Below are 26992 nucleotides of genomic sequence, written 5' to 3'. Positions count from 1 at the left end.
CATGAAAACATCATTCAAAAGTGTGGGAATGGAAGCAAGAAAATTCTCCAAGAATTCTCCCTTACATACTCCAACACATACTTTTAATAACATAGAGAAAAAACTTAATTTTTCTATTTTTTTTCTGTGTAGCATAAAAACAACATCCCACATTTGATGCATTAATGTTTCATGAGTTTCAAATTACATTTGTAGAGAAGTGTAATGTATTTTGAGTAGCTTCATTTATACTTTTCACATTTTTATAATTAAAAAAAGAAAAAAAAGAGCTGGTTACATACTGAGGTATGCAAGAGCAAAAAATCACAGATTTATACTCAATTGCAAAGTATGTAGTACACATAGAAAATTAGACATCTATATGGACTGTGCTATTGTTCACATGGAACGTCCTTTAAGACATATTTTTAAGAAAGCGAGAATACTAGCTGCTCTGGCCACTAAAGTCTGAATGACACTTTCAGTGACAGGAGAATGTTAAGCCTATTCTCTAGCTATATTCACAATAGTTCCCCCTCCTATCAAAAATCACCCTGTTTTCTTTTCCTTATATAATCTGTTGCATGGTGTTCTATGAACACATGCCAACATTCCACAGCATCAAGTATGGGTTTCACAAAAACATGAATATTTACAGTACTACTCAATATAGCAATTTGGGATGCTTCTGATTGGAAGACATCATATAATGTAAATATATTACTGGAATTGCAGAAAAGACTCTTCTCTATACAAAATAATCTACATAAAAATATTGTAGATAATATACAAAATACTTTCTTGATGCCATTAAGAAAAAATCCCATTGTTTTGCATTGGACAGGGTCTAACTTATAAACTCATAAAACCCACTCGAGTCCATAGATCTTCCCAACACCAACTGGGACAAAGTTAGTATATCCCTTTTTTCATGCTTTGCCATTCACAAAAATTATTGTTACTTTGGCTCCTCATGGATATCAGCTCATTGTCCAAAGAAGCATTGTACTGGTTGCTTTCCGGAAAAATCTTCAGGTAAAAGAAGGAAAGTACATAAACAACTAGGATACTTCATATAACCATACAACAGTTCAGACTGGAAGGACCTTAAAGGTCATCTAGTTCCAACTCCCCTGCCATGTGCAGGGACATCTTCCACTAGATCAGGCTGCTCAAAGCCCTATCCACCCTGGCCTTGAACATTGCTGGGGGATGGGGCATTCACAACTTCTTTAGGCAACCTGTTCCAGTGCCTCATCACCCTCACAGTAAAGTACTTCTTCCTTATATCTAATCTGAATTTACCCTTTTTCAGTTTAAAACCAGTACCCCTTTGTTCTACCACTAAATGCTCTTGTACGAAGTGCCTCTCCAGATTTCTTGTGGGCTGCCTTTAGGTATTGGAGGGCTGCTATAAGGTCTCCCGAGAGACTCCTCTTCTCTAGACTGAACAAGGGCAACTACCTCCTCCTGTCCTTATAAAGCAGGTGTTCCAGCCCTCTGATCACCTTAGTGGCCCTCCTTTGGACTCACTCCAAAAGGCCCACATCACTCTTGTGTTGGGAACCCATAGCTGAATGCAGTACTACAGGTGGGATCTCATGAGAGGAGAGTAAAGGTGAAGAATCACCTCCCTGGACCTGCTGGCCATTCTCCTTTTGATGCAGCACAGCATATGGTTAGCTTTCTCTGCTGCAAGTCTACATTGCCAAGTCATGTTGAGCTTCTTGTCAACCAACACCCCCAGATCCTTCTCCTCAGAGCTGCCCTCAATCCAGTCCCCTGCCCTGTATTTGTGCTTGGGATTGCCCTGACCCAGGTGCAGAACTTCTAGCCTTCTCAAGAGAATCCTTAAAAGGCTGCATCCATTATCTTCACTTGTACTTGCCAGTAACAGATCAGCCATAAACTTCTTCTGAATATTTTTCCTAGAAATCTCGTACATGATAAAAGTAACTGGGAGAAATACTGTGGCTGAAACATACAGCTCTGATAAGATGGTAATAACAAATCTTGGATGCATGGACAATTAGGAACCCATTTTCCATGAGTTCAAGGAGACTGAGGCTTCCAAATTTTTTATAATGACTGTGGCCCTGCAATTCCAAGAGAAGACTATGAGTGTTGTTAAATATGCCTTTGACTAGAGTGGAAATTTTCAAGAATAATACGCAATGTTAACATTACAGAACCTCAAGGCTACTGAATAGTGCCCAATTTTCAGTATAAATTGGTAAATGTGTCTAAAATACACAATGATGTGTTTCTAAAACCAGTGCAGAAAATTGCATGTTGTAGTTATGCCCTTTAATTAAATTTAGAGGAGAGGATAGCCAATAAAATATGCAAAGAAAGAGACTTGTCATTACTGTGTCAATGACACTATCTTTGAGGCTGAACAGAACCTGAAAACATGGAAAGCTTAAAACATGAAGTTAGAAATACATTGAGATATTCATTCTCTGATATTGCTGGTCAGATTACAGCATTATTTTAACAGCATTCTAAACTTCATCCAAATTAATTTAGGATTCAAATTTAAAATCAAAATAACATTTTAGCATTCCAGGTAAAAATGCGCAAAATCAATCTCTGAAAACTACATTTTAAAATTAATCTATTCTAACTAGCTTTTAGATTATCTTGGACACAGTTGATTTCTACAAGGTATGTAGCACATTTATTTGGCAATTCAGAAAAAGAAAAAAAGTTCTCTATGCTATCTACAAGAGGCCTCTCTTTTCAAAGCTGCCAAAATAAGGTGATTCAGAAGAACCATTTCAATTCTGTGGTATGGAAAAAAAGGATTTCTAGGGACCGTTAAGAAAAGTCACTTCCCTTCTTGCTCAAAACCCGAGATCTTTTTTTGTGGGAGGTCAAAAGAAAAAGAGTTTGATGATCAGCCATAGGAACTTTCTGGTTACTCCTATCAAGAGGTTTGTGATTTCCAAAGAGGGTACTGTTATCTATTCTGGTAATTTAAAACATGAAAATAAAAAAAAAAAAAAGAAATTTGAAGCCTCAAGTGAGAAGCTGTTGGACTTAACAAAATGGTGGAGATTGAAAGAAGGAGGTAAAGAAAGTGCAACTAGCTTTTACCTAGAACCTGAGACACCTTGCTATTCTGAGCTAAGAAATGAGGCAGGCCCCAAGAATAGACAGTACAGAAATAGCACAATAAAGATCAGAAGGGTATGTAAATTAATATCACAACATCAAATTTGTATTTCGGAAGAAATATAGCAATATAAATCACCCTTCAACGTTTACTAGCACTTGTCATATAGTAATAGAGCAATTTTTTTGTAATTTTCTGTGACAGATATGGTGATAAATTCTGCTAAACACACTGGTTTTGACTGATAGATGACAGCAAAAATTTAGTTTTTAATTGCTTCAGTTCCTCACAGCTACTAAAATATTTTAGAACCATGCACCACCAGTTTCTCCTGATCCTTGCTTAGACTTTGTTCATATAGGGATAGAATATTATTCCTAAGATTTAGCAGTAGGTGTAAGTATTTAGATAAGTATGTGGCCATTCAGCCACTATTTCTCTAACAGTAATTAAAAAAATCCTACACATTCATGATTATTTTTTGGGGGGACTCAAGAGTTCCATCAATCCAACTTTCAACTGATCACAATTATTTCTTTGAGAGAGAAGACCCTTGAAGGAAATTACTAAAGAAGGCTTTTTTGATTGCAAGTGATTAGAAATTGTGAAATGGAATCCTGTATACTGAGAAGTCTCTGACAAAAAATACAGCCCAAGATGGGATGGATGGAGGACAGTAGGAAATGGATCAGAGACACAAGTGAACATACTCCAGCTGCAAAATACCACACCACCAGTGCTGGGAAAGTATGTGGCAAAGGTAAAGATTCAGCCAGTCAATGCTGTTAAAATACCAAACCACAAGAGTTTTGTATCACTGATCCACCTCAATCTCATCAAGCACTCATTTAAGAAACTCCTAGTGATGATTCATTGCCAGTTTCAAATTACAGCTGCACGTCCATGTCCTTTTTCTGGAATGTTTCCTTCATGATCTTGTAACAAAGAACTTCTGAATTGGTGATCAGGAATATAATTACTCTCTGCAAAAACTCCACAAAGTCCATAATGTAAAGTATTCTAACATGCAAAGGAAGAGTGGAAGGTACCTTGTCAGGTCTAGGCACTAAACTATGAAGACAAAATATTTTCCTAGAAGGAATACAACTTTTTTTCATGAGTTCTGTACTACTTCGTAAATAGCAGCTTTCCTTCAGATGTAAGTAATAGGATGGTAGAACAAGTTTTTAAAATGAGTAAGGTTTTAAACACTCACAAAAATCTACCTGGGCACACAATTTGGAAAAGAAAACCCAAACAAGAAAAGCAAAGTCCTTTTTACTGTTCCCATTGCCATAAGAGTTGATACAAAAGCACAGAGAAATACATGAAGTAAATCCCAAACCACCTGAATATATCACTACAATATATATATAAATACATATACACAAACACACATTTTTTTATGTATATCTACACACACACACTTCTATACTATACATATATATCTCTATATGTGACTTTATAATACTTGACTACTTTTAAGGAGAAACAGTCATATTGTATTTAGTATCTAATCAGTAACTCCAGCTCAGAGAGTACAGAAGCTATTTATTCAGTACTGCTTCTTTACGTTGTTGGTTCACAATTCAGCTAATTCTGAAAAGCCTTCTATGAACAATTAAGAAAAACAAACACCATGCTTTGAATGGAGCCATCCCTTCTCCCTAAGCCCATCATGTCTTAGAATCACACAACTGCAATAATGTCAGACATGAGCGCACTTACGCACATAACCAAAAGAAAGCTCTCCACATTACAAGACCACGGTATAAAACCCCTTTTCTGCTATGGAATTATTTCAAGAGATTCTCCAAGCTTTCTTTGAAGCCAAAATTTTGCTCTTAATAGTACTGAGTAATTTAAATAATATATCTTTTAACTGAGAAATATCTTTTGTCTTCTGTCTATATTTAGCTACACATACAGAGAATCAGAATTGACAGAACAAGGCATTTTTAATGGTGTATCTTGACCTAACTTGGCCCCAGTTATGCACATGCTCTTTACTTGCAGATCACAAAACTGTAAGGTAAAACAAAGGATAAAGCTTGTATCATCAACTAATATGCATAAAGTAAGCATGGTGGAATGATAAATTACTTGCTACACTTATAACTGTAATGAATATGGCAAACTGCAACCAATACAGATGATAGAAGATGAATGTACTGTTTCTAAATGAACACATTTGAGTTTTCATGGCCATAATTAAAATAGTAATAAACCCTAACATCCCCTTCTACATTATTTGTAATTAATACCCTAGGTTAATTATTCTGTTCTCCATTCTTTGCAACAAAAGAAAGAGAAACACATGAATTAAAATCCTTGTGGTAACCCCATTAATATTTCAGCTCGGTGAAAACAAGAGCAGATTTATTCATGTTCTGACCTACAGATTGTTCTGTGTAGTTTCACAGTGTTTTTCACTTTAGGAATGGTGAAAAACAGAATGAAATTTGGCTTACGAAAAAGTTCATCTAGATAAACCAGATACATATCTAGATTAATGGTATCAAGGGCTGTCGCAACTTTGCACCCCTGGCTTTGCAAAAGACAATCAGTAGCAGAGGCTTGATCCTTTGTATTGACTGCTGCTTAACCATAAAAAAATTTTGTGTAGCAAGAACTACACAATGACATTTGAAGGGAGGATCTCTCATGGGTGTCATGTGAGGATTGTTTCCAAGTGAGAAAGGAAAGACAGTTAAAGATTAAACATTTAAATAACTGTATCTCTCTAGGTCATAAAAAATAGTAATCAGCAGAAATGTCTTTTAGAGAAAGGATGTAGTTTCACTAATGGCTGGATGTCTTCAAACTTTATAAGCACTCCTACAGGACTCCATAGCTCTCTAATGCTAATCAGAGTCTTCTTATGAGACAATTCCTCTCAAAGTCTGACATGACATCTCAGGCAAGAATCAGAAACCAGGAAAGGTAATACCAAACTGCTGGTCTCTGGATATGTATCAGTAACTGCAATTAACTATAAATAATTACACTTAAGTGGCTGGCTCAGAACTTAACATTCACCTAATTTCTATGTGTATGTTTAATTTATATGTATATCTGCTTTCTGGTTTACCCTTCTGTAAAACTGTAGTTATCCTTTTTTACCACAATGGAATAGTAACTACTGCTGGAAGATAGAAAGAACACTGGAGTAAGTGGAGGCAATGACACGGATTAGCAATTATTTCAGTAAATGAACAAATGAAATGGGCTAGTTATGAAAGTCAACATAGCTTATCAACAAAAGCAATAATTACAGGAGATGAGTAAAGGTACAATTGCATGTTCTTTCTTAAATGTGAAGATCTTGGATTTATCAGGATACCAAATTTGGCTCAGTGGGGAAAAGTGTATATATTTATCATTAACCTACATATTTGCAAACTATACTGTCTCCAAAAAACAGTACTCTGGTTATATTTCTCACACAATGAGAATCGATGGAGCCAAATTTCATTAAAGTAAACTATTTAAAATTAAGTAGCAACTTTTAACATTTAATTAAGCCTTACAAAAGTAGACACAGGCAATATTTGAATATAGATAACTTGCACATATTAATAATTTTGGCTAGACAATCAGCTGATAACATACACAAGGAAAAAATTACTCTTTATGGAAACTGAAGCTGTGTTGCACAAATGTTTTATATGGATGTATTTACACATATACATAACAATTTTTTGATATCTACATTACATATATGTAATTCTCTGTTTGCATTAACTTTGAAAAATACCCTTCCAAGAGTAAATCTGGAGTCAGCATTCTCGTTAGATTTAAATCTCTCATTTTAAACATACACTGAAATAAAATTTGCATATAACTCTTGCCCTGATGTCAACTCCTGTGCACATTATATGCATACTTTTCAGCTTTCATAGTTTACAATTTATTTTCGAGAGAAAAGATACTAGTAAATACAAAAAGGTATAAAAGAAATAAATTGACCTAAATGCAATAAAGGTGAGGAAATCAACAGATTTACTATTCAGTTTTGATTTCATCATACATTTGTCCCTTTTTATTAATTAACAAATGTTTACTGTTAACTTCAGACAGAGCTCAATAAAAGCATTATAAATCATAATCTCAGAAAGTTTACATAAAATCATATACAATCTGAATTAGTCTTTTATTAGTATTACTATGTGATATTGCTAACAAGGAGTTTTATTTTACTCTTTCAACAGCAAAAATAATTTATATTTCAAATAAAATTAGTATTTTATTAATTTTGAAATGACAAAATGTTCATGGTGATGTTAAGAAGCACTAACTTTACTGAGCACTCTGACATTCACATTGACAAGTTTATGCTCTTTCAATTTTACTGATTTTTCTTATCAAAATAAGGGCCTTCTGCATTAGTAGTGTAAATAGGACAATTAGTAGTATAACAAACATTTTGTATTTCAGGAGAGTTAGAATTATAGAACGCTTAGGGCTGGAAGGGACCTTAAAAGTCATATTATTCAAACACCCTGCCATAGGTAGGGACACCTTCCACTAGATCAGGCTGCTCAAAGCAAAAATATTTTTATAATAAACCATAGAAGAAATATCTAAATTAATTCTTAAATTCAGATTTTACTTTAATCCCATCAAAATTGTAATCTCCTCCTTTTATTATCCTTATTCACATGTGCTCCTGTTAATGTAAAGTAGGCATAACTTACAATTTTCTTAGAAATTGCATGCCGCAAAGACAATGCTCAGTGTATGCATTCTCATTGTGTACAGCCAATCAGTCTTTACTGTAAATGTTAAAGTGTAGCATTAATTATCTAATTACTTTTGACATAATTAAAGCAGGTAATGATATTAAAAACTCTTAAGTGCTCAAATACAGGTGAAATTTAACCTGTGAAATGTCTTTAACAAATAGCTATGTTAGTTCCTTCTGTTTCTAAAAGTGAATGTGATAATACTGGTTTTAGACAATATTTTCATATTTATTTTACTAAAAATGTAATGTATTGCGACCAATAAATATTCTGTGGAGATCTGCTTATGTTTTGACTTGTTTTCCTTTTTTTCCTCATCACTTTAATTACATGAGTGTGGTCTGCAGATGATCTGATGGAATTGTAATTGCTTTACTTCTCTTTGCTAAAGAACATCATTAATCACAGTTTAATCTGTTTCATGAATAGTTTTATTCCATAACGCAATAACACTTTAAAAGATCTTACATGGAGACTGCATTTCAGTATCTCATGGGTAGGGGGCAGATGCTAATTTATTATCACAATTCTTCCTATTACTATTAAGAGAATAAAGTCGATCAAAATATTCTTACTGCATTTTTGTTTTGGTTAAGTGAATAATGAAAATAACCATAAAATGCTGAGAAGCATGGAGATCATTTACTAAGTTACTAGAAACAGAAGAATTTACACCGCACTAGAACTGCCAAAGTGCAGGCTTTCAAAAACTTTAAAGAAACAGAAAACTAAAACAGACTTTTCTAACCCCATCCAAATCACAGGTGCCAAGTTCAACTGAATGAATAATTTGTCATATAGATGTTTATTTTTGCTGAAGAAGAGTCCAAAAAGGTAACAGACCAGTGACTCAGCCCCTGGGCATTGCTAAGTATGCTTATTAGAGTCTATGGTCAGGATCCCCTCACTGACCTACTATTTGCAAATTATGTCTCTGAATAACTGTAATTTATTTTCAGAAAAAAAGCCCCCAAATCCAAACTCAAACCACCAAACCCAAAACGAAAGAGTGTGAAAATAACTACGGGCACAAAAATAGGGGAAAATACTGCTTCTGAATAAGATGCAGTAAGATACTGTTTTGACTGCAGAGTGCAGGTATTGGCTGACTATCTTAAGTCTGTGATGCTATGCTATGGGCAAAGATCTTAACAGATGATGCACCTTGTCTCTGGAAGAGAAAAAACCTCCAATTTCTTACTCCCTATAACGCAGTAAGTCAACCAGCTTCCTTCTGTGATTTGTATACAAACAACACCCCTTTTTCACTCAAATGAAGCAGACCCCCGCTTTAACTGGTGGGTTTGTTTCACATCTATGAATGACCAACCATGTGATGAATTCTCAAAGTATGCAAAAGATGGTGCATCTAGCATACAGCCTGCAGAACAGTGCAGTGCACTGCTACGCTATTCCTACAAACAGCTTGTGAAAGTGATAAAGTTTCAGATGGCACAAAGAAAATATTGACTAACATATGCTCAATGCAGGACCTTCTAGGGCTAGGCTAACCATGTCTCACCCAACTTACCTCTGACATGTGAGAAAAATATGGTATTGCATTTTCTACCTTACAGTCTGTGCTGTACAGGGTCTGTCCTGGTGTGACGGTAAGCTCTGTAGCCTCAGTGTTTCTTTCCACATTCTCATACTCTTGATCACATAAATTCTCAACTCCCCAAGAGATGCTAAATTAAATTCTGAATAGTTGATAACTTAAGAGTCTAACCTTCATGTGACTGATACAGTACACAGCAGAAAAAAAAAACAACAGTCATCCAGATTGGCATTCTGGAAATTGCTCTGACATTCTGTTTTCTGCTTGTTCAACAGCAAAGACTGCAGTAAGTGACTTTGTCTGTATACTTTTAGAACATGGTTGTTTTTTTTTCTCAAGAGTAGTTCTGAATGAAACAGTATGTCACCAAACCCAATTATTAAGAACTTGAAGACAAGGATAATCTTGGTTAGATCACAGAGTTACATGCCGCCAAATTTCACTCTAACTTACATAGGCTGTAACTTGAACATGGAAATATCTGGCACTTTATAGCAGTCTGCTTATTTTTATTTTGTGTTGATAGAAGAAGTATGCTTAAAACTGCTGGAACAGAAAAAAATGAAAAAATTAAACACCCTCTTGCACACGATATTTGAAGACCTTTATCATATTTTGACAAATAGAAAAATGTGTATTTGCCAACTTTTATGGGTTTAATGATCCCTTTTCATAAGCAGATAGGACCTTTTCTTAGTACAAGGACATGGACGAATGCCAAAACCTACATATCATATCTACAAATATCCTTAAGTGAAAGAACATCATCTTCAACTACAGTGCAAGATTTTTCTTTAAATAAGACTTGAATAAGATATCCATGCACGTCTAAGGAAAAATCCATTCAGTCCAAAAAGCATTATCTTTTTACATGTTCACTCCAAAACATTTTAAGGTGAAAAAACATTAGAAATCGTAAGTGTACAGGGAAATATAATGATAACTGTTCTCCCAAATCTCAGACTGTTCACAGAAGTGATGCTGATTTAAAAATAAATTAATGAGATCAAAAGCAGGTTTCACTAAAAATGCACTAAAATAAAATTTATGCATTTTCTAAATCACTTAAGTATGTTTCTGAAATTTTACTCTTATTCACTTCCTTTGATGGGTTCTGAAACTAATGACTAACCTAAGGATTAAAGCCAGTGATAGCCTAAGTCTTCATAAATGCACAACAGGGGTGACCTTATAATATCCTGTTAAAATCTGTTCTCTTACAAGAAAGTAAATTTTGTCCGTGTTCTAACTTTTTAATTTTTCAAGCTTTACTTTTACATTTTATCTATGGGGGTAAACAATAAAAGGTCTAATAACCGAGTAGAGTTCAAAACATGAGGAGAAATTGATTTAAGACATTTATCCAATTTAATAGAAAAGGAATAGTCATCATGTCCATTACACTGAGAAAGTCTATCCTTTTGAAGAGAGGATAAAATAGGAAGCTAACTGATTGTAATTCTTTTTAAGCATAAAATCAAAACAAGATAGACTAACATGGAATCACATTTTACTTACAGGACTGTAAGTGGCAGATCATTCATGACATCCTGTGAATGATATGCCAGTAGCATTCAGCAGCCATATCTTTCCCCATCTCTCATGAATGATTCTGACATTTCCTTTACATTTAAGAAAGGAACAATAAACAGTGGCTGGAACTATATGATCTTTAAGGTCCCTTCCAAGCCAAACCATTCTATAGTTTTATGATAAAACTGTTGTGTGGTGGGAGACAGAAGAAAGAAAACAAATAAATCAGTATAGAGGAATATGAAAATAATTACCTACAGTTGTCCAAAGGGGAAAAATTGAAATAGACAAGAAATATAATTAAAAAAAAAATGGACGTAAGATCTTTAAAAATCGTTATTTAAGGATCTTTATAGCATATAAAAATTATGGTTTAAGGAGACAATGCAAAGTGCTAAGCTCAGATACTGTAAAATATTGAGGAAGAAGCAGCTGAAGAACAAGAGAAGTATAATAAAAGTAATGTATTAAACTGAGAACCAGAAAAAAAATGTCTACAGTTAGTCTATGGCATACAGGCTAATTCTGCTTAGTGTTTAGCCATGAAATGAAGCATTTCAGCTGAAAAGCAATAGGAAAGGTTACTTCTGGAGCACTGGAACCTCTACTGGAGTCCTCTTATTTGAACAGAGAACAATTCTCCTTAGACCTTTCTCGATAGGCTATCTCAAACATTATTTATTATGTGCTGCCCACAGTGTGCCACAGGCAACTTGTGCTCAAAAAAAGAACTCTGCCTTTTCATTAAATTGAAACAAAAATTTCACTTCATAGAGATATGAATTTACAAATGATAACATTATATACAAATTTGAAATGTACCATTTTTCTCACACTAGAAAGACACAGGTTTTTCTAACTAATGTAGGCCCTTTTTTCAACCATGTTACAATGCACAGTTTTCAGTGGGGAGGAGTCAAAATTATTACTGAGTAAGTCCATGATAGCAATAGCAGACCTAAACAAAAAAGAACTCTGAAAGTGAAGCTGAATAACTATTAAAACTGAAGAGGAAAGTCCTTGCAGAGATGTAACTAAAAAGATAGACTATGTCGAGAAATTATGTGAAGATTTTTGCTGTAGGTGGCAAAAGTATGTTTGGGGACCTTCCAGAAAGTGTCAGCAAATTAGGGAGCCTATTTCTTCAACTCTATTCCCCTAAACATCATTATAAGGTTTTTCTAGATAAATAGTTCTCAATACCATTGCCACATCAAACCTGATTTCCTTCTCATGCATTTACATGTCAATAAAGGAATGGTTTGATGCCATAATTAGAAGAGTGTATTTGTTTAACATATTAACAATGTTATATTTGTGATCTTCATGTATTTATAATTTTAAAATCCAGTGTACCAAATTCTTTTGTGACAGGTCTGAATGAAACATTTTCCATTAGATGAAGTGTCTTTCAAAGAACTTTTGTGCATGGAACTTGGATATCTTTTTCTGGGTGTAAATAAAATGGTTGTATTTATCAATGACCCATCTGATAGGCTGAAATTGTAAAACTGTTATCTCACAGAGAACTACCACGGCAAATGTTCTGAACAATCAAATTGAAATAATAAAAGTTTTTAATTCTACAGAATCTTTTATCAGAATTCTAAATAACTTTATAGTGACTTTGGTTTTAAATACATGGTACTGAGATTTGGAGAGATCAAGTGATAGACCCAGCATCAGTCAACCTGTGACAGACCTAAAAAGAAAACAGATTTGCTTAATACCACTGTAAGAAATTACATTAAAATTAGGGAATTAAAATTAGATTAATATTGTGGCTAAAATATCAGAGACACTGTATCTTAACCCTCACATCAAACTATCAAAGGCAAATAGACATAGTATCTTGATGGCCTATGATGATTATCTAGGATCCTGGGATCATCATTAAAATTCACTATTTGTACTTTAAAATTAATCTATTGATAAAAACTTTATAACTTTATTATTATACATACTTAAAATTCCATGTCCTAACAATAACAGAAGACTAAAATAAAGCTTTCTTTCCTATGTCTTCTTCCACCTCCCACAACATATGTATTAAGAATAAGTGATAGGAGTTCATCAACCCTTCAAAAGCTGTCAGTATACTTTACAGAGAGCCTCTATTTTCAGATTCTTCCTCTCTACCAGGAATGAAAAAATTACACTTTTGCAAGTCATTTTACAGACAGGAATAGGACTGACTGCTCCTTAAAGTCAGAAAGAGGGAGACCAATCCTTACAATCATTACAGTTTAGAGATATTAATTAATCCCCCAGTCTCTAATTATATGTCTACTATTATATTCCATTGCAAACTACAGATTTTGCATAGAGATAATATAAGACAAAAGTACAAATCCCTAACACCAAGACTGTAACAGCTATGCGATTGCGCTGTACCTGTTGGATACAGTCAGTACCAAGAAAAATGGCTCAGTCCCATCATGCAAAAAGGTAGAAAAGTATTATTTATGACAAATATTATGGTGACCAGATGATGCAGGTATGCTCCAAAAAAACTGTAAACCTTGAGGACCAAACAGGCAAACCCTACACTTATCTGCACTCTACAGAATTAATATTAGAATATACTAAATGATAGAAGAAGAGTTTCAAGTGCAACAACAAAGCAGCAAAATAGAAGGTATAACTGTAAAAAATACAAATGTCATGGGAAAAAATAGTGCTTTAAAAAAGTAAAACTAAAAGAAGGCTTATAAGTTAGTAACACAAAGTTTGTGATGATAAATCCTATCACATTACTGAGCTTAACCCTACCTAAATTACAAAGGAATGGGGAAAGGCCTCCTACCTAACACCCTCCTGACTCACTTGTAAGTGGGAATATGCATTTTGGCCTTTTAATCACTTACAGCCAGTAGTAAAGGTTAGGAGTGGTATCAATCTCATGGAAAAAGGAAGGATTAGAGAAGGAAACATGAAACGGTTTGCAACTGCATTTGCAGGTGTACATCAAACAGATAAAGGAGAAATACACAGCCTAGATTTATATCACTTGTGTTTCTCCCTCTAAAATAACAGTAACTTCAGTAAAGCAGGCAGATAAAAAATTAAAAAAATCCTGTAAATATAAGAAAATATGTAAACAGTTTAATTATAGAAATACTTGTCTATCTAATGTCACTTAACTGTTAACATTAAGTATTAAAACTTGTACCTTTCAAAGTACTACAGGGGAAAAGCAAACATGTTTTATATGATGTTTATGGTGTTATTCATTACTTTTGAGATGAAATTCCCACTTGAAGTTTACTGTAGAAAAGTAAAATTGATTTCCTCCTTCCAGTAAACAGAAGTAAAGCTATATTCCTCCAGCTCCAAGGGCATCAGCAGAACAGTTTCACCACTGTAGCTATATCTCTGTCAGTGTTCTGTTATAAACAAAGCTGACAAAGTTCATGAGGGGCTAACATAGCAGCTCTCAGTCTAAAAGTACAGAAAGATCGAGTTCTTTTCAGTGATAGGCATAAAGAAGTGTGTGTGGGGGGGTAAGCTGGTGGGGACGGGGAAGGGGAGAAAAGTTATTTGAAATGCCCCTAATTCTATTGCTTCTTTGGTTCTTTCTTCGTTAGGAAGTTTGCAGTGCATTAATTTTTAATGTGAAGAAAGATCCAAGGAAGTTGTACTGCAAAAATAAACAAGATATTTATGACAATAACATTGACAGATGTATATCTTCCTGGAACAAAGAACTAAAGAAAAAAACACTTCCAATGCACAGATTTCTGTTGCATCCATGGTAACTCAGTATAACATGACATGTGACAGTTCTGAAGGAACTGTTTTCTTCCACTAGATCAGACTTCGTAGAGACTATCCTCTTCTTGAGAATCATAAAATGAGTAGTTTCACGAATACTGGATTTTTCAAAAAACAATTCACCAAAAGGCAAAACTGCCATACAAAGCAGTTATGATCACATGTGAATGGAGGCAAAGTGCGTCATTAAAAGGAAGACATAATACAAGCCAGATTTCCTGCTCAGCTTCCTCTGACCTCTGCTGGCAGAGCTATTTTTCTCTTGCAGTAAAAAGTGTGCCTAGAAATTGCTCTGCCCACTATGCAAGCTCTGTCAGGGGAACACAACTGACATGATATGCTTGTACAGTGGGAAGGATCACATCAGGTATGCTCATAAACATATGCACTTGAGCATTCTCTAATTGTAATGACTTATGAGGAGCCCAGCAACCCAGTTGCAAAGTTTCACTCCAACAGCACCCCAGCAATAAGTATTGCTTAAATCTTGCTTAATTACCTTATTAATTTTTAATATAAAAATTATCTTGTCACAAAATACTATAGAAAAAAATTATCTTAAGTCTAATATGCTACTATAGCCACACAACAGGGTGCGCTGTGAATTTATTACACCTTAATACTACATTTCCTGAATTCCGTGCACTTAAAAAGCTCTTTCCCATTACCCTAATATAACATCTAGTCAGAACACCCATAACTGAATGGTTATTTTCTATTGAAAATAGCAATCACACAGTGACATATCAAAACAAATAGTATTTGCTCTCTAATACTCTCCCATTGGGTACTTGACTACTGATAAGTTTGAGATTACTGTGTTGGAACCTATTTTCGTGTGACAGCCGCAGTGCAGATACTTGTCGATACACTGGCGCTGAATGCTAATCAGTACTACAGTCTGGGAACAATTGCCAGCTACGTCACTTATCACTAGAATGAACAAAAAGGCATTAATTCTCTTATCATGTGTTTTGTGCTTCCTGTTGGAAAGGCTAGAAACCACTAGGAAATATTAGGAGGGATAAAATAATTATGGACCAATAAGAATTTCAAGGGTTAACGATCAAAACACTTCAAAAAGTCACTTAAGGAACTTATTACCCTTCTTCATATATAAAAATTTAATACTGTTAAAAAGAGATCTTGATTATTTGGATGAAAACTGAATTGAGCACAGGTTATGAATAAAATGCATTAAAAGATGTAATAATGCGTGATAGAGGCAGGACACAAAACATACATTTGCCTTAGTTTGTATATTCGGCTATATAATTTACTAATATTCTCACAGAATGACTTTCTAATAAAATAAGTATTTTCAGTATTAGTGTATATTCATTATTTTAGTATATTTAGTTAATTCTCACCAAACAACTTTCTACAAAACTAAGTATTTTTAGCTATTAAAAAGTCATTTAAAGTGTATATGTTACACTGTAATTTTGATAATTTAAAATCCATAGAACAGATGCAAAGTGGGTACTTCTCTGATGCTAACTGAACAGCATGATCAAATAGTATTTCCTGCAAATAAAAGCACCTTTATATTTTTCTCCAAATAATGATCATCAGGGTATACTCATAATTAAGAAACAAACCAGAACACCCACAAACAGTGGGAAAGACAACACAGAAGAAAAACATTAAAAATACTTCTAAAAAGTATTCTGTGCACTAAACATTATCAAAACCTTCTAATTAAAATAAACAAAATACTAAAAGTAAGAGAGAGAATAAAGGCTTAGCAGAATGTTCATAAAATATCCTAGCTGTTGGCAAAGATTTTATCTTTGTCATTTAATGATGATGAAGCCAAATAACTGTTGCTGGAATGGAAGCAGGCTGAGGTAGAAGGCTTTCAAATTGAAGTGAGGGATATCACAATTTATATTTTTCTTAGCAGTAGTTCTATGTGTACAATTTCTAAATTTCATTACTTTCTGTAATAGAGGTCCCTTTCAACAGATAATCACCTGTTGATCAAAGATATATTGCTCTAATATGCTTCCATTCTGTTGTATGTTGAATTGTTTCTTCATACAGCCAGCAAGCTCTAAGCAGTTCACAGAACATCAGAGGCTCAGTAATTAATAACAATGTTAACTTCCATGGGAAATCAGCTTTTTGTAAAGAAAACTTCTCTGGTATTTGATATAATTTGTGCAAGATTGATAGAAGCATTGAGCTAACTTAAATAAACAGATTATGTGTTAAAAACTGTTAGCACATATTGAATATTTACATTATTTGAACACTAAGAACATTAACAGTACATTAAAAAATGAATTAGTATTTATAAAGCACGAATCAGTACTAATAAGCTTGGTATGAAGTAACTTTAACAAATTTCATAGGGAAGGCAAAAAAGATACATACTATGATAATTTGTAGACATAATGAACTGGATATATTTTTTCCAGTTAAAAGAGAAATAAATGAGTATAATTAAAATACTGCTAAAAGCATGTATGCTTTTAGCTTATGCATTTAAAAATAAGTCTGAATTCAACTTACTTAGATGTATTTAACATGTTTTTAAAGATTTTTTTTACATATGCTATTTAAAGAATGCCCCTATACTACTGTCCATAAGCATGTTTCAAAATTCTTAAACTAAATAAAAGAGGTCTGTCTGCCATTTCTAGCTTGATGATATCAAGGTAATTAAGCATGATTTTAGGGATAATTCCATCACAATTTCTAAATGATCCAGGAAGTAAATACGTGTGTGCATATATACATAAATATACATATACCAAGAGTTACTCTGTCTACAAACACACCAGTGTGTATCCTTGCTATGTATTAATTGAATCAAATTAAAAAAACCCACTATTTTACACAGTATTTTGCTTTCATCAGAGATTTGAAGAAGACAACAAAACAAATCAAAAGAAGAAAAAAGTTTCCATTTAATTTACCAATTTCTAACAAGAGTTAGATATCTATGGTTATGGGTGTATATATGTGAATGAACGAATAAATCCTTAACCCACCATATCCTTTTCTCCAGTCTGCAAGCTGTCACCCGTGAAAAGTATGGTGTAGATGGTAGGATGATACTGTACCTGATTGGCTCTGGAGGTGGTCATGGGATCAGATGGAGAGGACTTGGTGGTAGTTGGGGAAGATGGCAATGTCTGGGAACAAAGCAGTTCAGGAGCAAATCAACCTTTACAAGCCTTAGACTGAACAGTTAAAAAAATAAATAAACCAACAAAAGTAACATAACTAGAAAATTAAAATAAATAAAAAATGCCTAAGACAAAATCTTTCTCCTACTCATTGGAACTTAATGGAATTTAAAGTCAACTGGATAAATAATGCATGTAAATACGCATGCTTATGCATGTAAAAACAAATTCATGACTTGAAATCAAGATGGTGTACTCACATAAATACTCAAAAATATGCTGACCACATGAGGAATTCTTTCCTCTCTCCTCCTCTTGGGGAAAATGAAGACTATAGTAAACTAAAATTCCAGCAAGTTCAATGAGTGCACTAGAAACAGTTATCAGTCTACAAACAAAGAGGGCCAATGTCTGAAAGAAGTTAGAAACATTTACTATGGCACTTTATAATGCACCATTGTATAGCACAGACTATAGCCAGCAAACTGTGTTCCATATCTTACAAAAATTACACTGAAGCTACGGAGTTTTTAGCAATATACTAACTGCTAAAATATTTTTATCAAGAAACAGGTGAAAAAATGTAAACATCAATCTCATGATGGATGAACATGCAACTAACACCTTCACAATAAATTACTATAATATATTAATGATTAGCTTTAAAACTGTTCATTTAGTTGAGCAAAGGTTAATTTATCATCAGGGCTGTGTTCAAAATAAACACAAAAAAGAATTAAGAGTCATATTTATTGATCAACTTTTCTAAATAATATACATATGCTTAACATTAGTTCTTGAACATATCAAAAGGCACTGCTCTGTTTAAAAACTTTATGTACACATTTAAAATATTAGATCTTGACAGAATAACTCTTTTTATAAATGTAGTGAAAACGCAAAACTCCAATTTTCAAAACATAACATACAATACTTATTCAAAGCATGTTTTGACATAAATAAAACTTTATAAATTATTATAAAATATCCAAAATTATACTACTTTAAGAAAGATGTTAAAATCCTATACAATGTGATTTATCATATGATCATATAATTACTAACCAACACTATTTAGAAATAAATGAAACAAAATTTCACACTTTCAGCAATTCTGTTACTTACAATCATTGATAGTCCCTCATAAAATAGGTATACATACTTTTTCACTAAAACTCTTAATGCATATGAGAATGTTGGGACACTGTGAATGCATAAAGTTGTGTATTAGCAAAATATGGGCTTGTACATATGCACACACAAATACTTTAGCTGTTATGTTAAGCACTATGAAGATCCAATTTTTCATAGTTTGTACATAAATAAGCAGCCAAAACAGAAAAAAAAACCCTTAAGAAACAGATCCTTATTTTGTGTTTCCAACTTGTAACTCATGCTATAAAACAACAAAAACAAAACCAGAATATATACAGCTTAAGCATCAACTGAGACTCTTTCAATAAGCTTAAATAAAAAATACTACCATTTATAGGGTATTATAAAAAAATACAGCTTGGCAAAATTTTATTGGGCAGCAGATGCTACTCATTATGAAAAATCAAGACAATTGTAAAAGGCTCTTCCATGTTTTCCTGTGCAGAACATGGATTCATTTGGAATGCTCTAGAATTAGTTAGGAAAAGCTGTCAGATTCCATGATAGTACTATTCAATTATAGGATTATATTTCTGAATTCAATGGGACGATGCATTACCTCTCTTACCAAAGTCTGAAGTTGCAATGAACCATTACCATTTAAGCTTAAACTAACAGGTGGAAAGAGGGAATCTGTAACCAAACAAAATGGAGAACTGCAACTTATTCTGATAGGTTTTCTTTATTATGGCTATATATTAAACTTTTCTCATGAACAAAAAAACCCAACCAAACAAAAAATTATTGTTCTCCAGCAAATCTGAAAATATGTGTTGACTAAAATGTTTCAGACGTCTGACAGTTTGTGATCAATACCACTGCTAACTAGAGCATACTGTGTTCTGTATTGTTTTGGTATGCTAAACTAATTAATAAGAGGAAAAAAAGTTTGTTCTTCACAGGTTTTACTAAATCTAACTAGTGGATTTATAAGAAAATACATAGAACTCTTCAACATTGAACAATGACCTAATCACTGATACCCCAAGTAAATCAAGAAACTGGAAGCATCACAATTTTCAATTCATATCAAACTTCCTAAAGTACAGATACGTATGGCTGCAATGGAAAAGGAGGAACAATAATAATTTCAGGTGATTGTTGAACTATAACAGCTATTAAGCAGAAGATTTCACTATTCCATTTTTGCAAAAGCTTGTTTAAAATACAGTGGAAAATGGATAAAAACATTTAAAACCAAATCAACCATATTAACAAAGAAGAATCAAGTACGGGCATACACATTTTTTTCCAAATATACATACCATTGAAAAAATACTAAAAATAGCAATAAGGTCTTTCAGTTTGTGCTTTTCGTGGTTTTTCCTTCGTATATCAGGTTGTTTATTTTGAGGTTCAATCTCTCTTATTTGTTTACTTACATAACTGCTTTCAGTTTTTAATGTATGTCTATACATATATATATAAAAGTATAAATATATAAAACCAGACAATTTGTAAAAATTAATCCCTTTTCATGCTTCTGCATAGTTACAGACACACACCTATTTATTTCTTGAATATTAAAGTAACACAAAGTAATTTCTCAAAAATAAAACAAAGAAACACAGGAATACAACATTTGTATTTTGTACTGGATGTCCACTGCCTGATACATAATTTATTGATATACTCCCAATTACACTGCAGGAATTTTTAGGCAAAATTACTTCTTAAAGTTGGACAGAGCTCAATAATTCTGATTTATTAAGCTGCAAAGAATATTTTTTTTTTTAAATTTGGCTAGTGTTTTGCATTAGGCAAGCACTTGAATTTAGTAGTTATTAGGCTTCTGGGAATGAGATGTATAAAGTGATTAGAAATCATAAGATGAATTTACAGTACAGACTTTGAGACTGAAACATGCATACTATAATTGAAGCTTTCCTGAAATTGCCAGTTGACTGATGACAGGGTTATAGAAAAAAAACCTGTCAAAATTTCTACTACAAACCACTTCTAAGCCTCACAGGGGAGAGGAGGTAAGCTATATTTTGAACAGTATATTCCAAGCAATGACGAAATTGGTCTCCTTTATTATATTATTTCCTTTCCTATGAGAGATTAGATTTACAAGAAAGAGAGCACTGCTTGTTTTAACTTTCAGTTTCTAAACCAGATGTTTGAGGAAACAGATTTTAAGTAATAAAAAGGAGACTAATTTTAGAAATAAAAATCTGTTTGAGCCATATTTAAGTTGTAGTATTTTCTGAAAGTCCAAGAAAATATTTCTGCTTTGTGTTGCCCACAAGAATTGATTGTACTGTGGGAGACTGCTCCCAGGCTGCACAACATACTAAAGGGTGCAGAAAGACAGTCAAATCATCCCACTTCCATGCTTCATATTTTTGAGTAACAGAGTGAAGATACAGCTCTATGACGGCAGTATAGAATACATATACTCCACCTGGACAGTGCTCCAAAAGGTCTCTGACCTCTATTTTAATAGAGTTCTTGAGCAATTCTTGGATTGCTTAATGCAGATCTCTGTATAAATGATATATGTCACTCCCTCATATATATGTACTAGAATATTTCAATAATTACATCTTAGATAAATAAATGTTGTACTGAGAGAGTTAACATTTCTCGGTACCTGTTAGTCCATTTATATACAGAACAGTAGAAAGAAAAGTCATAAAATGAAATACCATTTGAAAACAGGACTAATGACATGAAAGCATATAAAGAACACCATTTAAATGTGAAGATGAAACTGCATTTACAGGTTACCAATTTCTAGTTTCTCACTACGGTGCTTGCCAAACAAAGAAAATCTTCGTAATGACAATACCCACATTAAATTACTATTAACACTAAGCTGAGTTTCAGTCTTGCATATATTAATATTGGTGCTTTAAGTCGCTGAAATTAATGTGATGACAAAACTAATTAGCTTAAGCTGAGATTTTAATGCACTTTAAGAAAAGGTGGTATATTCTTTGAATTGTATTAAATAGTTGAATACCTTCTGCAGCTAAAATGAGAAACAGAGAGCACTGCAAGGCCCCATTGTGCTGAACAGATTATAAAAGACTGATTTACTGGACTTCCAACAGTAGCAGAGATGAGACTTTCTAAACAGACCACTTGCTTTGCTAAACATATTAAATCTCCTTTTCATCTGCTGTAAACTCCCTTAATCAGCAAATGATCCTGATCTTGGGGATGACTGTATAAATACATAACACATTTCAAAAATAAAATTTGGAAAAATACATAATCAAGGATTAATAATTTATTCACAACCTGGATTATAAAAATGCTACTTTGATGACTTCAGTGATCAAATTTTACTTGCTATCTTTTAATTTTTATAAAGAACAAATAAAATGCATTCTGATATTTCATCCTCTTTGCATTTGGTTTTGCTTTTGCATAAAATAGTATACAGAGCATAGGGCAATACAAAAAGACTAAGAAAGCTAGCATAAACAGGTGGAATGCTTACTTATAGGTGCTTATAGAGGTAATTTATCTGCATTCATGAACTCTTGGGAGCTTGCCTTTGAAAAAAGAAATGTGGATAGTATCATGTAAAAAAAATACTATCTCGTGTTCTGTCTGGGGACAAGAAGGGGTAAGGAGCTTAAAGCAAACCAGCAGGTGCCATTTGGATCATCAGAGCAACTCTGGATGGAAGGAATGATTTAGGATGAAGACTACTGTAAAATGGACAAGGAAGAATCAAGACCTCTCTTTCCTCAAAACTTGTGACAGTAACATAGAACAACTATACAAAATCTGGTTCTGTTACAGAGAAATACCAGAAAACTCAAGTAAGTAAACAGACATAGGCATCAAAACACATAAGATACAGTCTAAGCATCATGTCAAAAAAAAAAAAAAAAAAGAAAAAAATGGAAAAAATGTAACCTTTTGATACTGGACTACTTTGGGATTTGGAAAAATACCACCAAAACTACAAAGCCATAACAATGTGTGAGATAAGTTCAGGATTTTCCTTCTGCTGAAAATTGCTGCTGTTCATCCCCCAGCAAAATCTTCTGTTTGCATTCCACTTTTGAAGTACATACAATGAAGAGTTAACAGTCAGCTACAGAGTTAACTGTGTTCATAAAACACAGTTTCACGTATATATTGAGGTTATATCCAACACTGATGAAATGTAACAGAAAATTAAAACAGGTATCTGGCACCAGAATTAAGAGCACATGAGGGACAGGACAGAGCATACATAAAGTTATGGAATGCTAAACTTCTGCCATGGCAGGTATAGAACTGCCTCTCTAGCAAATAATGACAATTGTTTTGTTTTGTTCTCACAACTTGCAAACACAACTGCATATCTTACTACTCACTGCAGAATGGTAACTGGTGTAATTTCCCACCTATATTCAAAGTGAGAAAAGTTTATGAAAAATTGTTGACTAGATGAAGAGACAAAACTACTACATGATCTACAAAACTACTTCTTCCTATCTCAAATAAAAAAGGTAGTTATTTTCTCATATTCTGTAGTTTAGTCAGGTTCACATCGGTGACAGATTGTTGCCTTAAATAGATGATAAAAAGAAAAAATTATCAGAAGTGAGAGGCATTTTAAGAAACCAATGAAGGTTTCTTAAGGAAGGAAGGAATTGGGGGTACTGGTAGATACAAACCTGAATATGACCCAGAAGTGGGCACTCACAGCACAGAAAGTCAACTGTATGATAGGCTGCATAAGAAGAGGTATGTCTAGCAAGTCAGGAGGTGATTCTCCTCCTCTATTCCACTCCCATGAGACCCCACCTAGAGTACTGCATCCAGCTTTTGGGTCCCTAGCATAAGACAGACCTGCTTGAGCTGGTTCAGAGTAGGCCATGAAGATGCTCAGATGGCTGGAGTAAATTCCCTGTAAAGACTGGCTGAGAGGGTTGCAGATTTTAAGCCTGAAGAACAGAAGGATCTGGGGACACCTTATAGCAGTCTGCCAGTACATAAGTGGGACCTATATATAAGATAGGGAAGGATTTTTTATCAGGGAGTGTAGTGATAGGATGAGGGGTAACAGCTTATAAATTGAAAGAGGATAGATTTAGATTAGATATTAGGATAAGAAATCTGATATCTTTACTGTAAGATGAGGTACTGAGATGCTGGAACAGGTTGCCCAGTGAAGTTGTGGATACCCCATCCTTGGCACTGTTAAAGGCAAGGGTAGATGGGGTTTTGAACAGTCAAGTCTAGTGGAAAGTGTCCCTGCAAATGACACGGGGGTTGGAACTAGAAGGGTTGGAACTTTAAGGTCCTGTCCAACCCAAACTATTCCATGATTCTATGAAGTGTACCCAAGCCTTTATAAACTGAAGACCTCATAATCTGTATTTAAAAAAACCCAACACCTCCATTAGGGCCTGAATTTTCAGATCTCTATTCTTATCAGACTCTATTGAAGCATTCCAAAGTAAAACTTTTGATTTAAAAATTATGAACATTTAATTTTTTTTAAATTTTTGTTGATCAGCATTTCTGAAGTAAAAGTAGTAATTTTCAAAAGAATAATGTGAATTTACAAATCTGAGTTCAGACAAAGTTTTGCAAATTCTGAATACAACGTCTGGGACCATGATTAATGAACAGCAGTTAAAGGTTCATGACAGTTAACTATCTAGTGTAAGAGCTGAAATGAAACTAGCTCCAATGAAAATACTAGTTGGAAGTTTTATATGTGAAAGTTTTACTCTTGATTTTCAAGGATGAAATTCTGAACCTTGTGTCCACACTTCAATAGGTAAACATTTCATAGGATCAAAGAATGATTCTGGTTGGAAAGGATCACAGAAGGCTAAACAATGCAAACTCCTTTCTTTAAAATTGAATTAGCTGAAAGATCACACATAATGTAGAATTCTGCAATGGCCATCTCTGATTCCATGTGCTTCCTGGACAGGTTTCTACAACAACAGCTACCTGTAAAACATCTGGAAGGAAAATTCTCCTAGCATACAAAGAAGACTCAATAGTTTCTGAAGAGGATGATGTGATAAAAACACATTATGCAGCCTTTTCAAATGTTCAATGGATATGCTATTTATTTAGAGGTAAAATTTAAATCTTGTACGCTAATCTTCGGCTCTTCAGGAACCTGCTGAGTAAGATTCCATAGGATACAGCCCTAGAAGGTTCTTAATGACTTTTTTGCCTCAGAATTCATTAGCAAATGCTTTAACCACGTCACCCAAGTCTTGGAAGGCAGACGCAGGGACTGTGAGAATGAAGACCTTGGGCCCACTGTAGGAGAGGATCTGGTTCAAGACCACCTTAAGAACCTGAATGTGCACAAGTCCATTCGACCTGATGAAATCCATTCATAATTCCTGAAGGAGCTGGCAAATGAAGTTGCAAAGCCACTGCCCATCATATTTGAAAAATCATGGCAGACAGGTGAAGTTCCCAACGATTGGAAAAATGGAAATATAACCCCCATTTTCAAGAAGGGGAAAATGGATGACCCAAGGAATTACAGAACAGTCAGTCTCACCTCTGTGCCTGGCAAAATCTTGGAGCAGATTAACTTGGAAGGCATGCTAAGGCACATGAAAAACAACAAGGTGCTTGGTGACAGCCAGCATGGCTTCACTAAGGGGAAATCCTGCCTGACCAAACTCATGGATTTCTATGGTGGAGCTACAGAAACGATGGACAGGGGTAGAGCAGTTGACATCATCTACCTGGACTTGTGCAAAGCATTCGACACTGTCCCACATGACATCCTTGTCTCTAAATTGGAGAGACACCAATTTCATAGATGGACCACTTGGTGAATGGAGAACAAAGTTGTTGTGAATGGCTCATGTCTATCTGAAGACCAGTAACGAGTGGTGTCCTTCATGGATCGGTGTTCGGACCGGTCCTGTTCAACATCTTTGTCGGTGACATGGACAGAGGGATTGAGTGCGCCCTCAGCAAGTTTGCCAATGACTCCAAGCTGTGTGGTTCAGCTGATACACTGGAGGGAAGGAATGTCATCCAGAAGGACCTAGACACGCTTGTGAGGTGGGTAGATGCCAACCCTATGAAGTTTAACCATGCCAAGTGCAAGGTCCTAAACCTGAGTCGGAGCAATCCCAGGCACAGCTCCAAGTTTGGCAGAGAAGAGATTCAGGGCAGCCCTGCAGAGAAGGAATTGGGAGTGTTTGTCAATGAGAAACTTAACATGAGTTGGCTTCAGTGTGAGCTCACAGCCCAGAAAGCCAACTGTTTCCTGGGCTGCCTCAAAACAAGTGTGACCAGAAGGTCAAAGGAGGTGATCCTGCCCCTCTACTCTGCTCTCGTGAGACCTCACCTGGAGTACCGTATGCAGTTCTGGTGCCTCAACATAAGAAGGACATGAAACTGTTGGAACAAGTCCAGAGGAGGGCCACAAGGATGATCTAGGGGCCTGGAGCACCTCCCGTATGAAGACAGGCTGGGAAAGCTGGGGCTGTTCAGCCTGGAGAAGAGAAGGCTGCCTGGAGACCTCATAGCAGCCTTCCAGTATTTGAAGAGAACCTATAAGGATGCTGGGAAGGGACTCTTCATGAGGGAAGTGGTAACGGGTTAAAACTTCAACAGGGGAAGTTTAGATTGGATATAAAGAGGAAGTTCTTTACTGTGAGGATGGTGAGGCAATGGAATGGGTTGCCCAAGGTAGTTGTGAATGCTCCATCCCTAGTGGTGTTTAAGGCCAGGCTGGCCAGAGCCTTGGGTGACATGGTTTAGCGTGAGGTGTCCCTGCCCTTGGCGTTGGGGCTGGAACTTGATGATTTTAAGGTCCTTTCCAACACTAACTGTTCTATGATTCTGTGTTTCTAATTATAAAGCTGAAACATCTCAGGCTCCTGATCACCTTATGAAAACTGTGTTCTGTTCCTCTGGGTTACAATATGGTCTGGAAGATTTGGTGTGACACTTCAAGTAATAAAAGAGAAAAGGGAAATGAGATGCTTACAGCAGTTTTTGGGAAGTAAAAGGTCACAGGAATCAGTTGGTTACTGTTGAATTTTAC

General features: G+C 34.7%; 1 protein-coding gene across 2 annotated transcripts in view; it reads right to left on the bottom strand.

The window, feature by feature from the left end:
- The window catches only part of NOVA1 (NOVA alternative splicing regulator 1), a 154667-nt gene that overhangs the window by 10713 nt on the left and 116962 nt on the right, over window positions 1–26992 (bottom strand). For both annotated transcript variants that reach the window (XM_034062325.1, XM_031049075.2), the window contains exon 4: window positions 17779–17850. In XM_034062325.1, coding sequence (XP_033918216.1) covers window positions 17779–17850 — 72 coding nt within the window. The remainder of the gene's footprint in view (window positions 1–17778; window positions 17851–26992) is intronic.

Source organism: Melopsittacus undulatus, chromosome 4 (genome assembly GCF_012275295.1).
Source record: "Melopsittacus undulatus isolate bMelUnd1 chromosome 4, bMelUnd1.mat.Z, whole genome shotgun sequence".
NCBI lineage: Eukaryota > Metazoa > Chordata > Aves > Psittaciformes > Psittaculidae > Melopsittacus > Melopsittacus undulatus.
The sequence above is the reverse complement of the archived record's forward strand: the minus strand, read 5'-3'. Positions and strand labels throughout refer to the sequence as shown.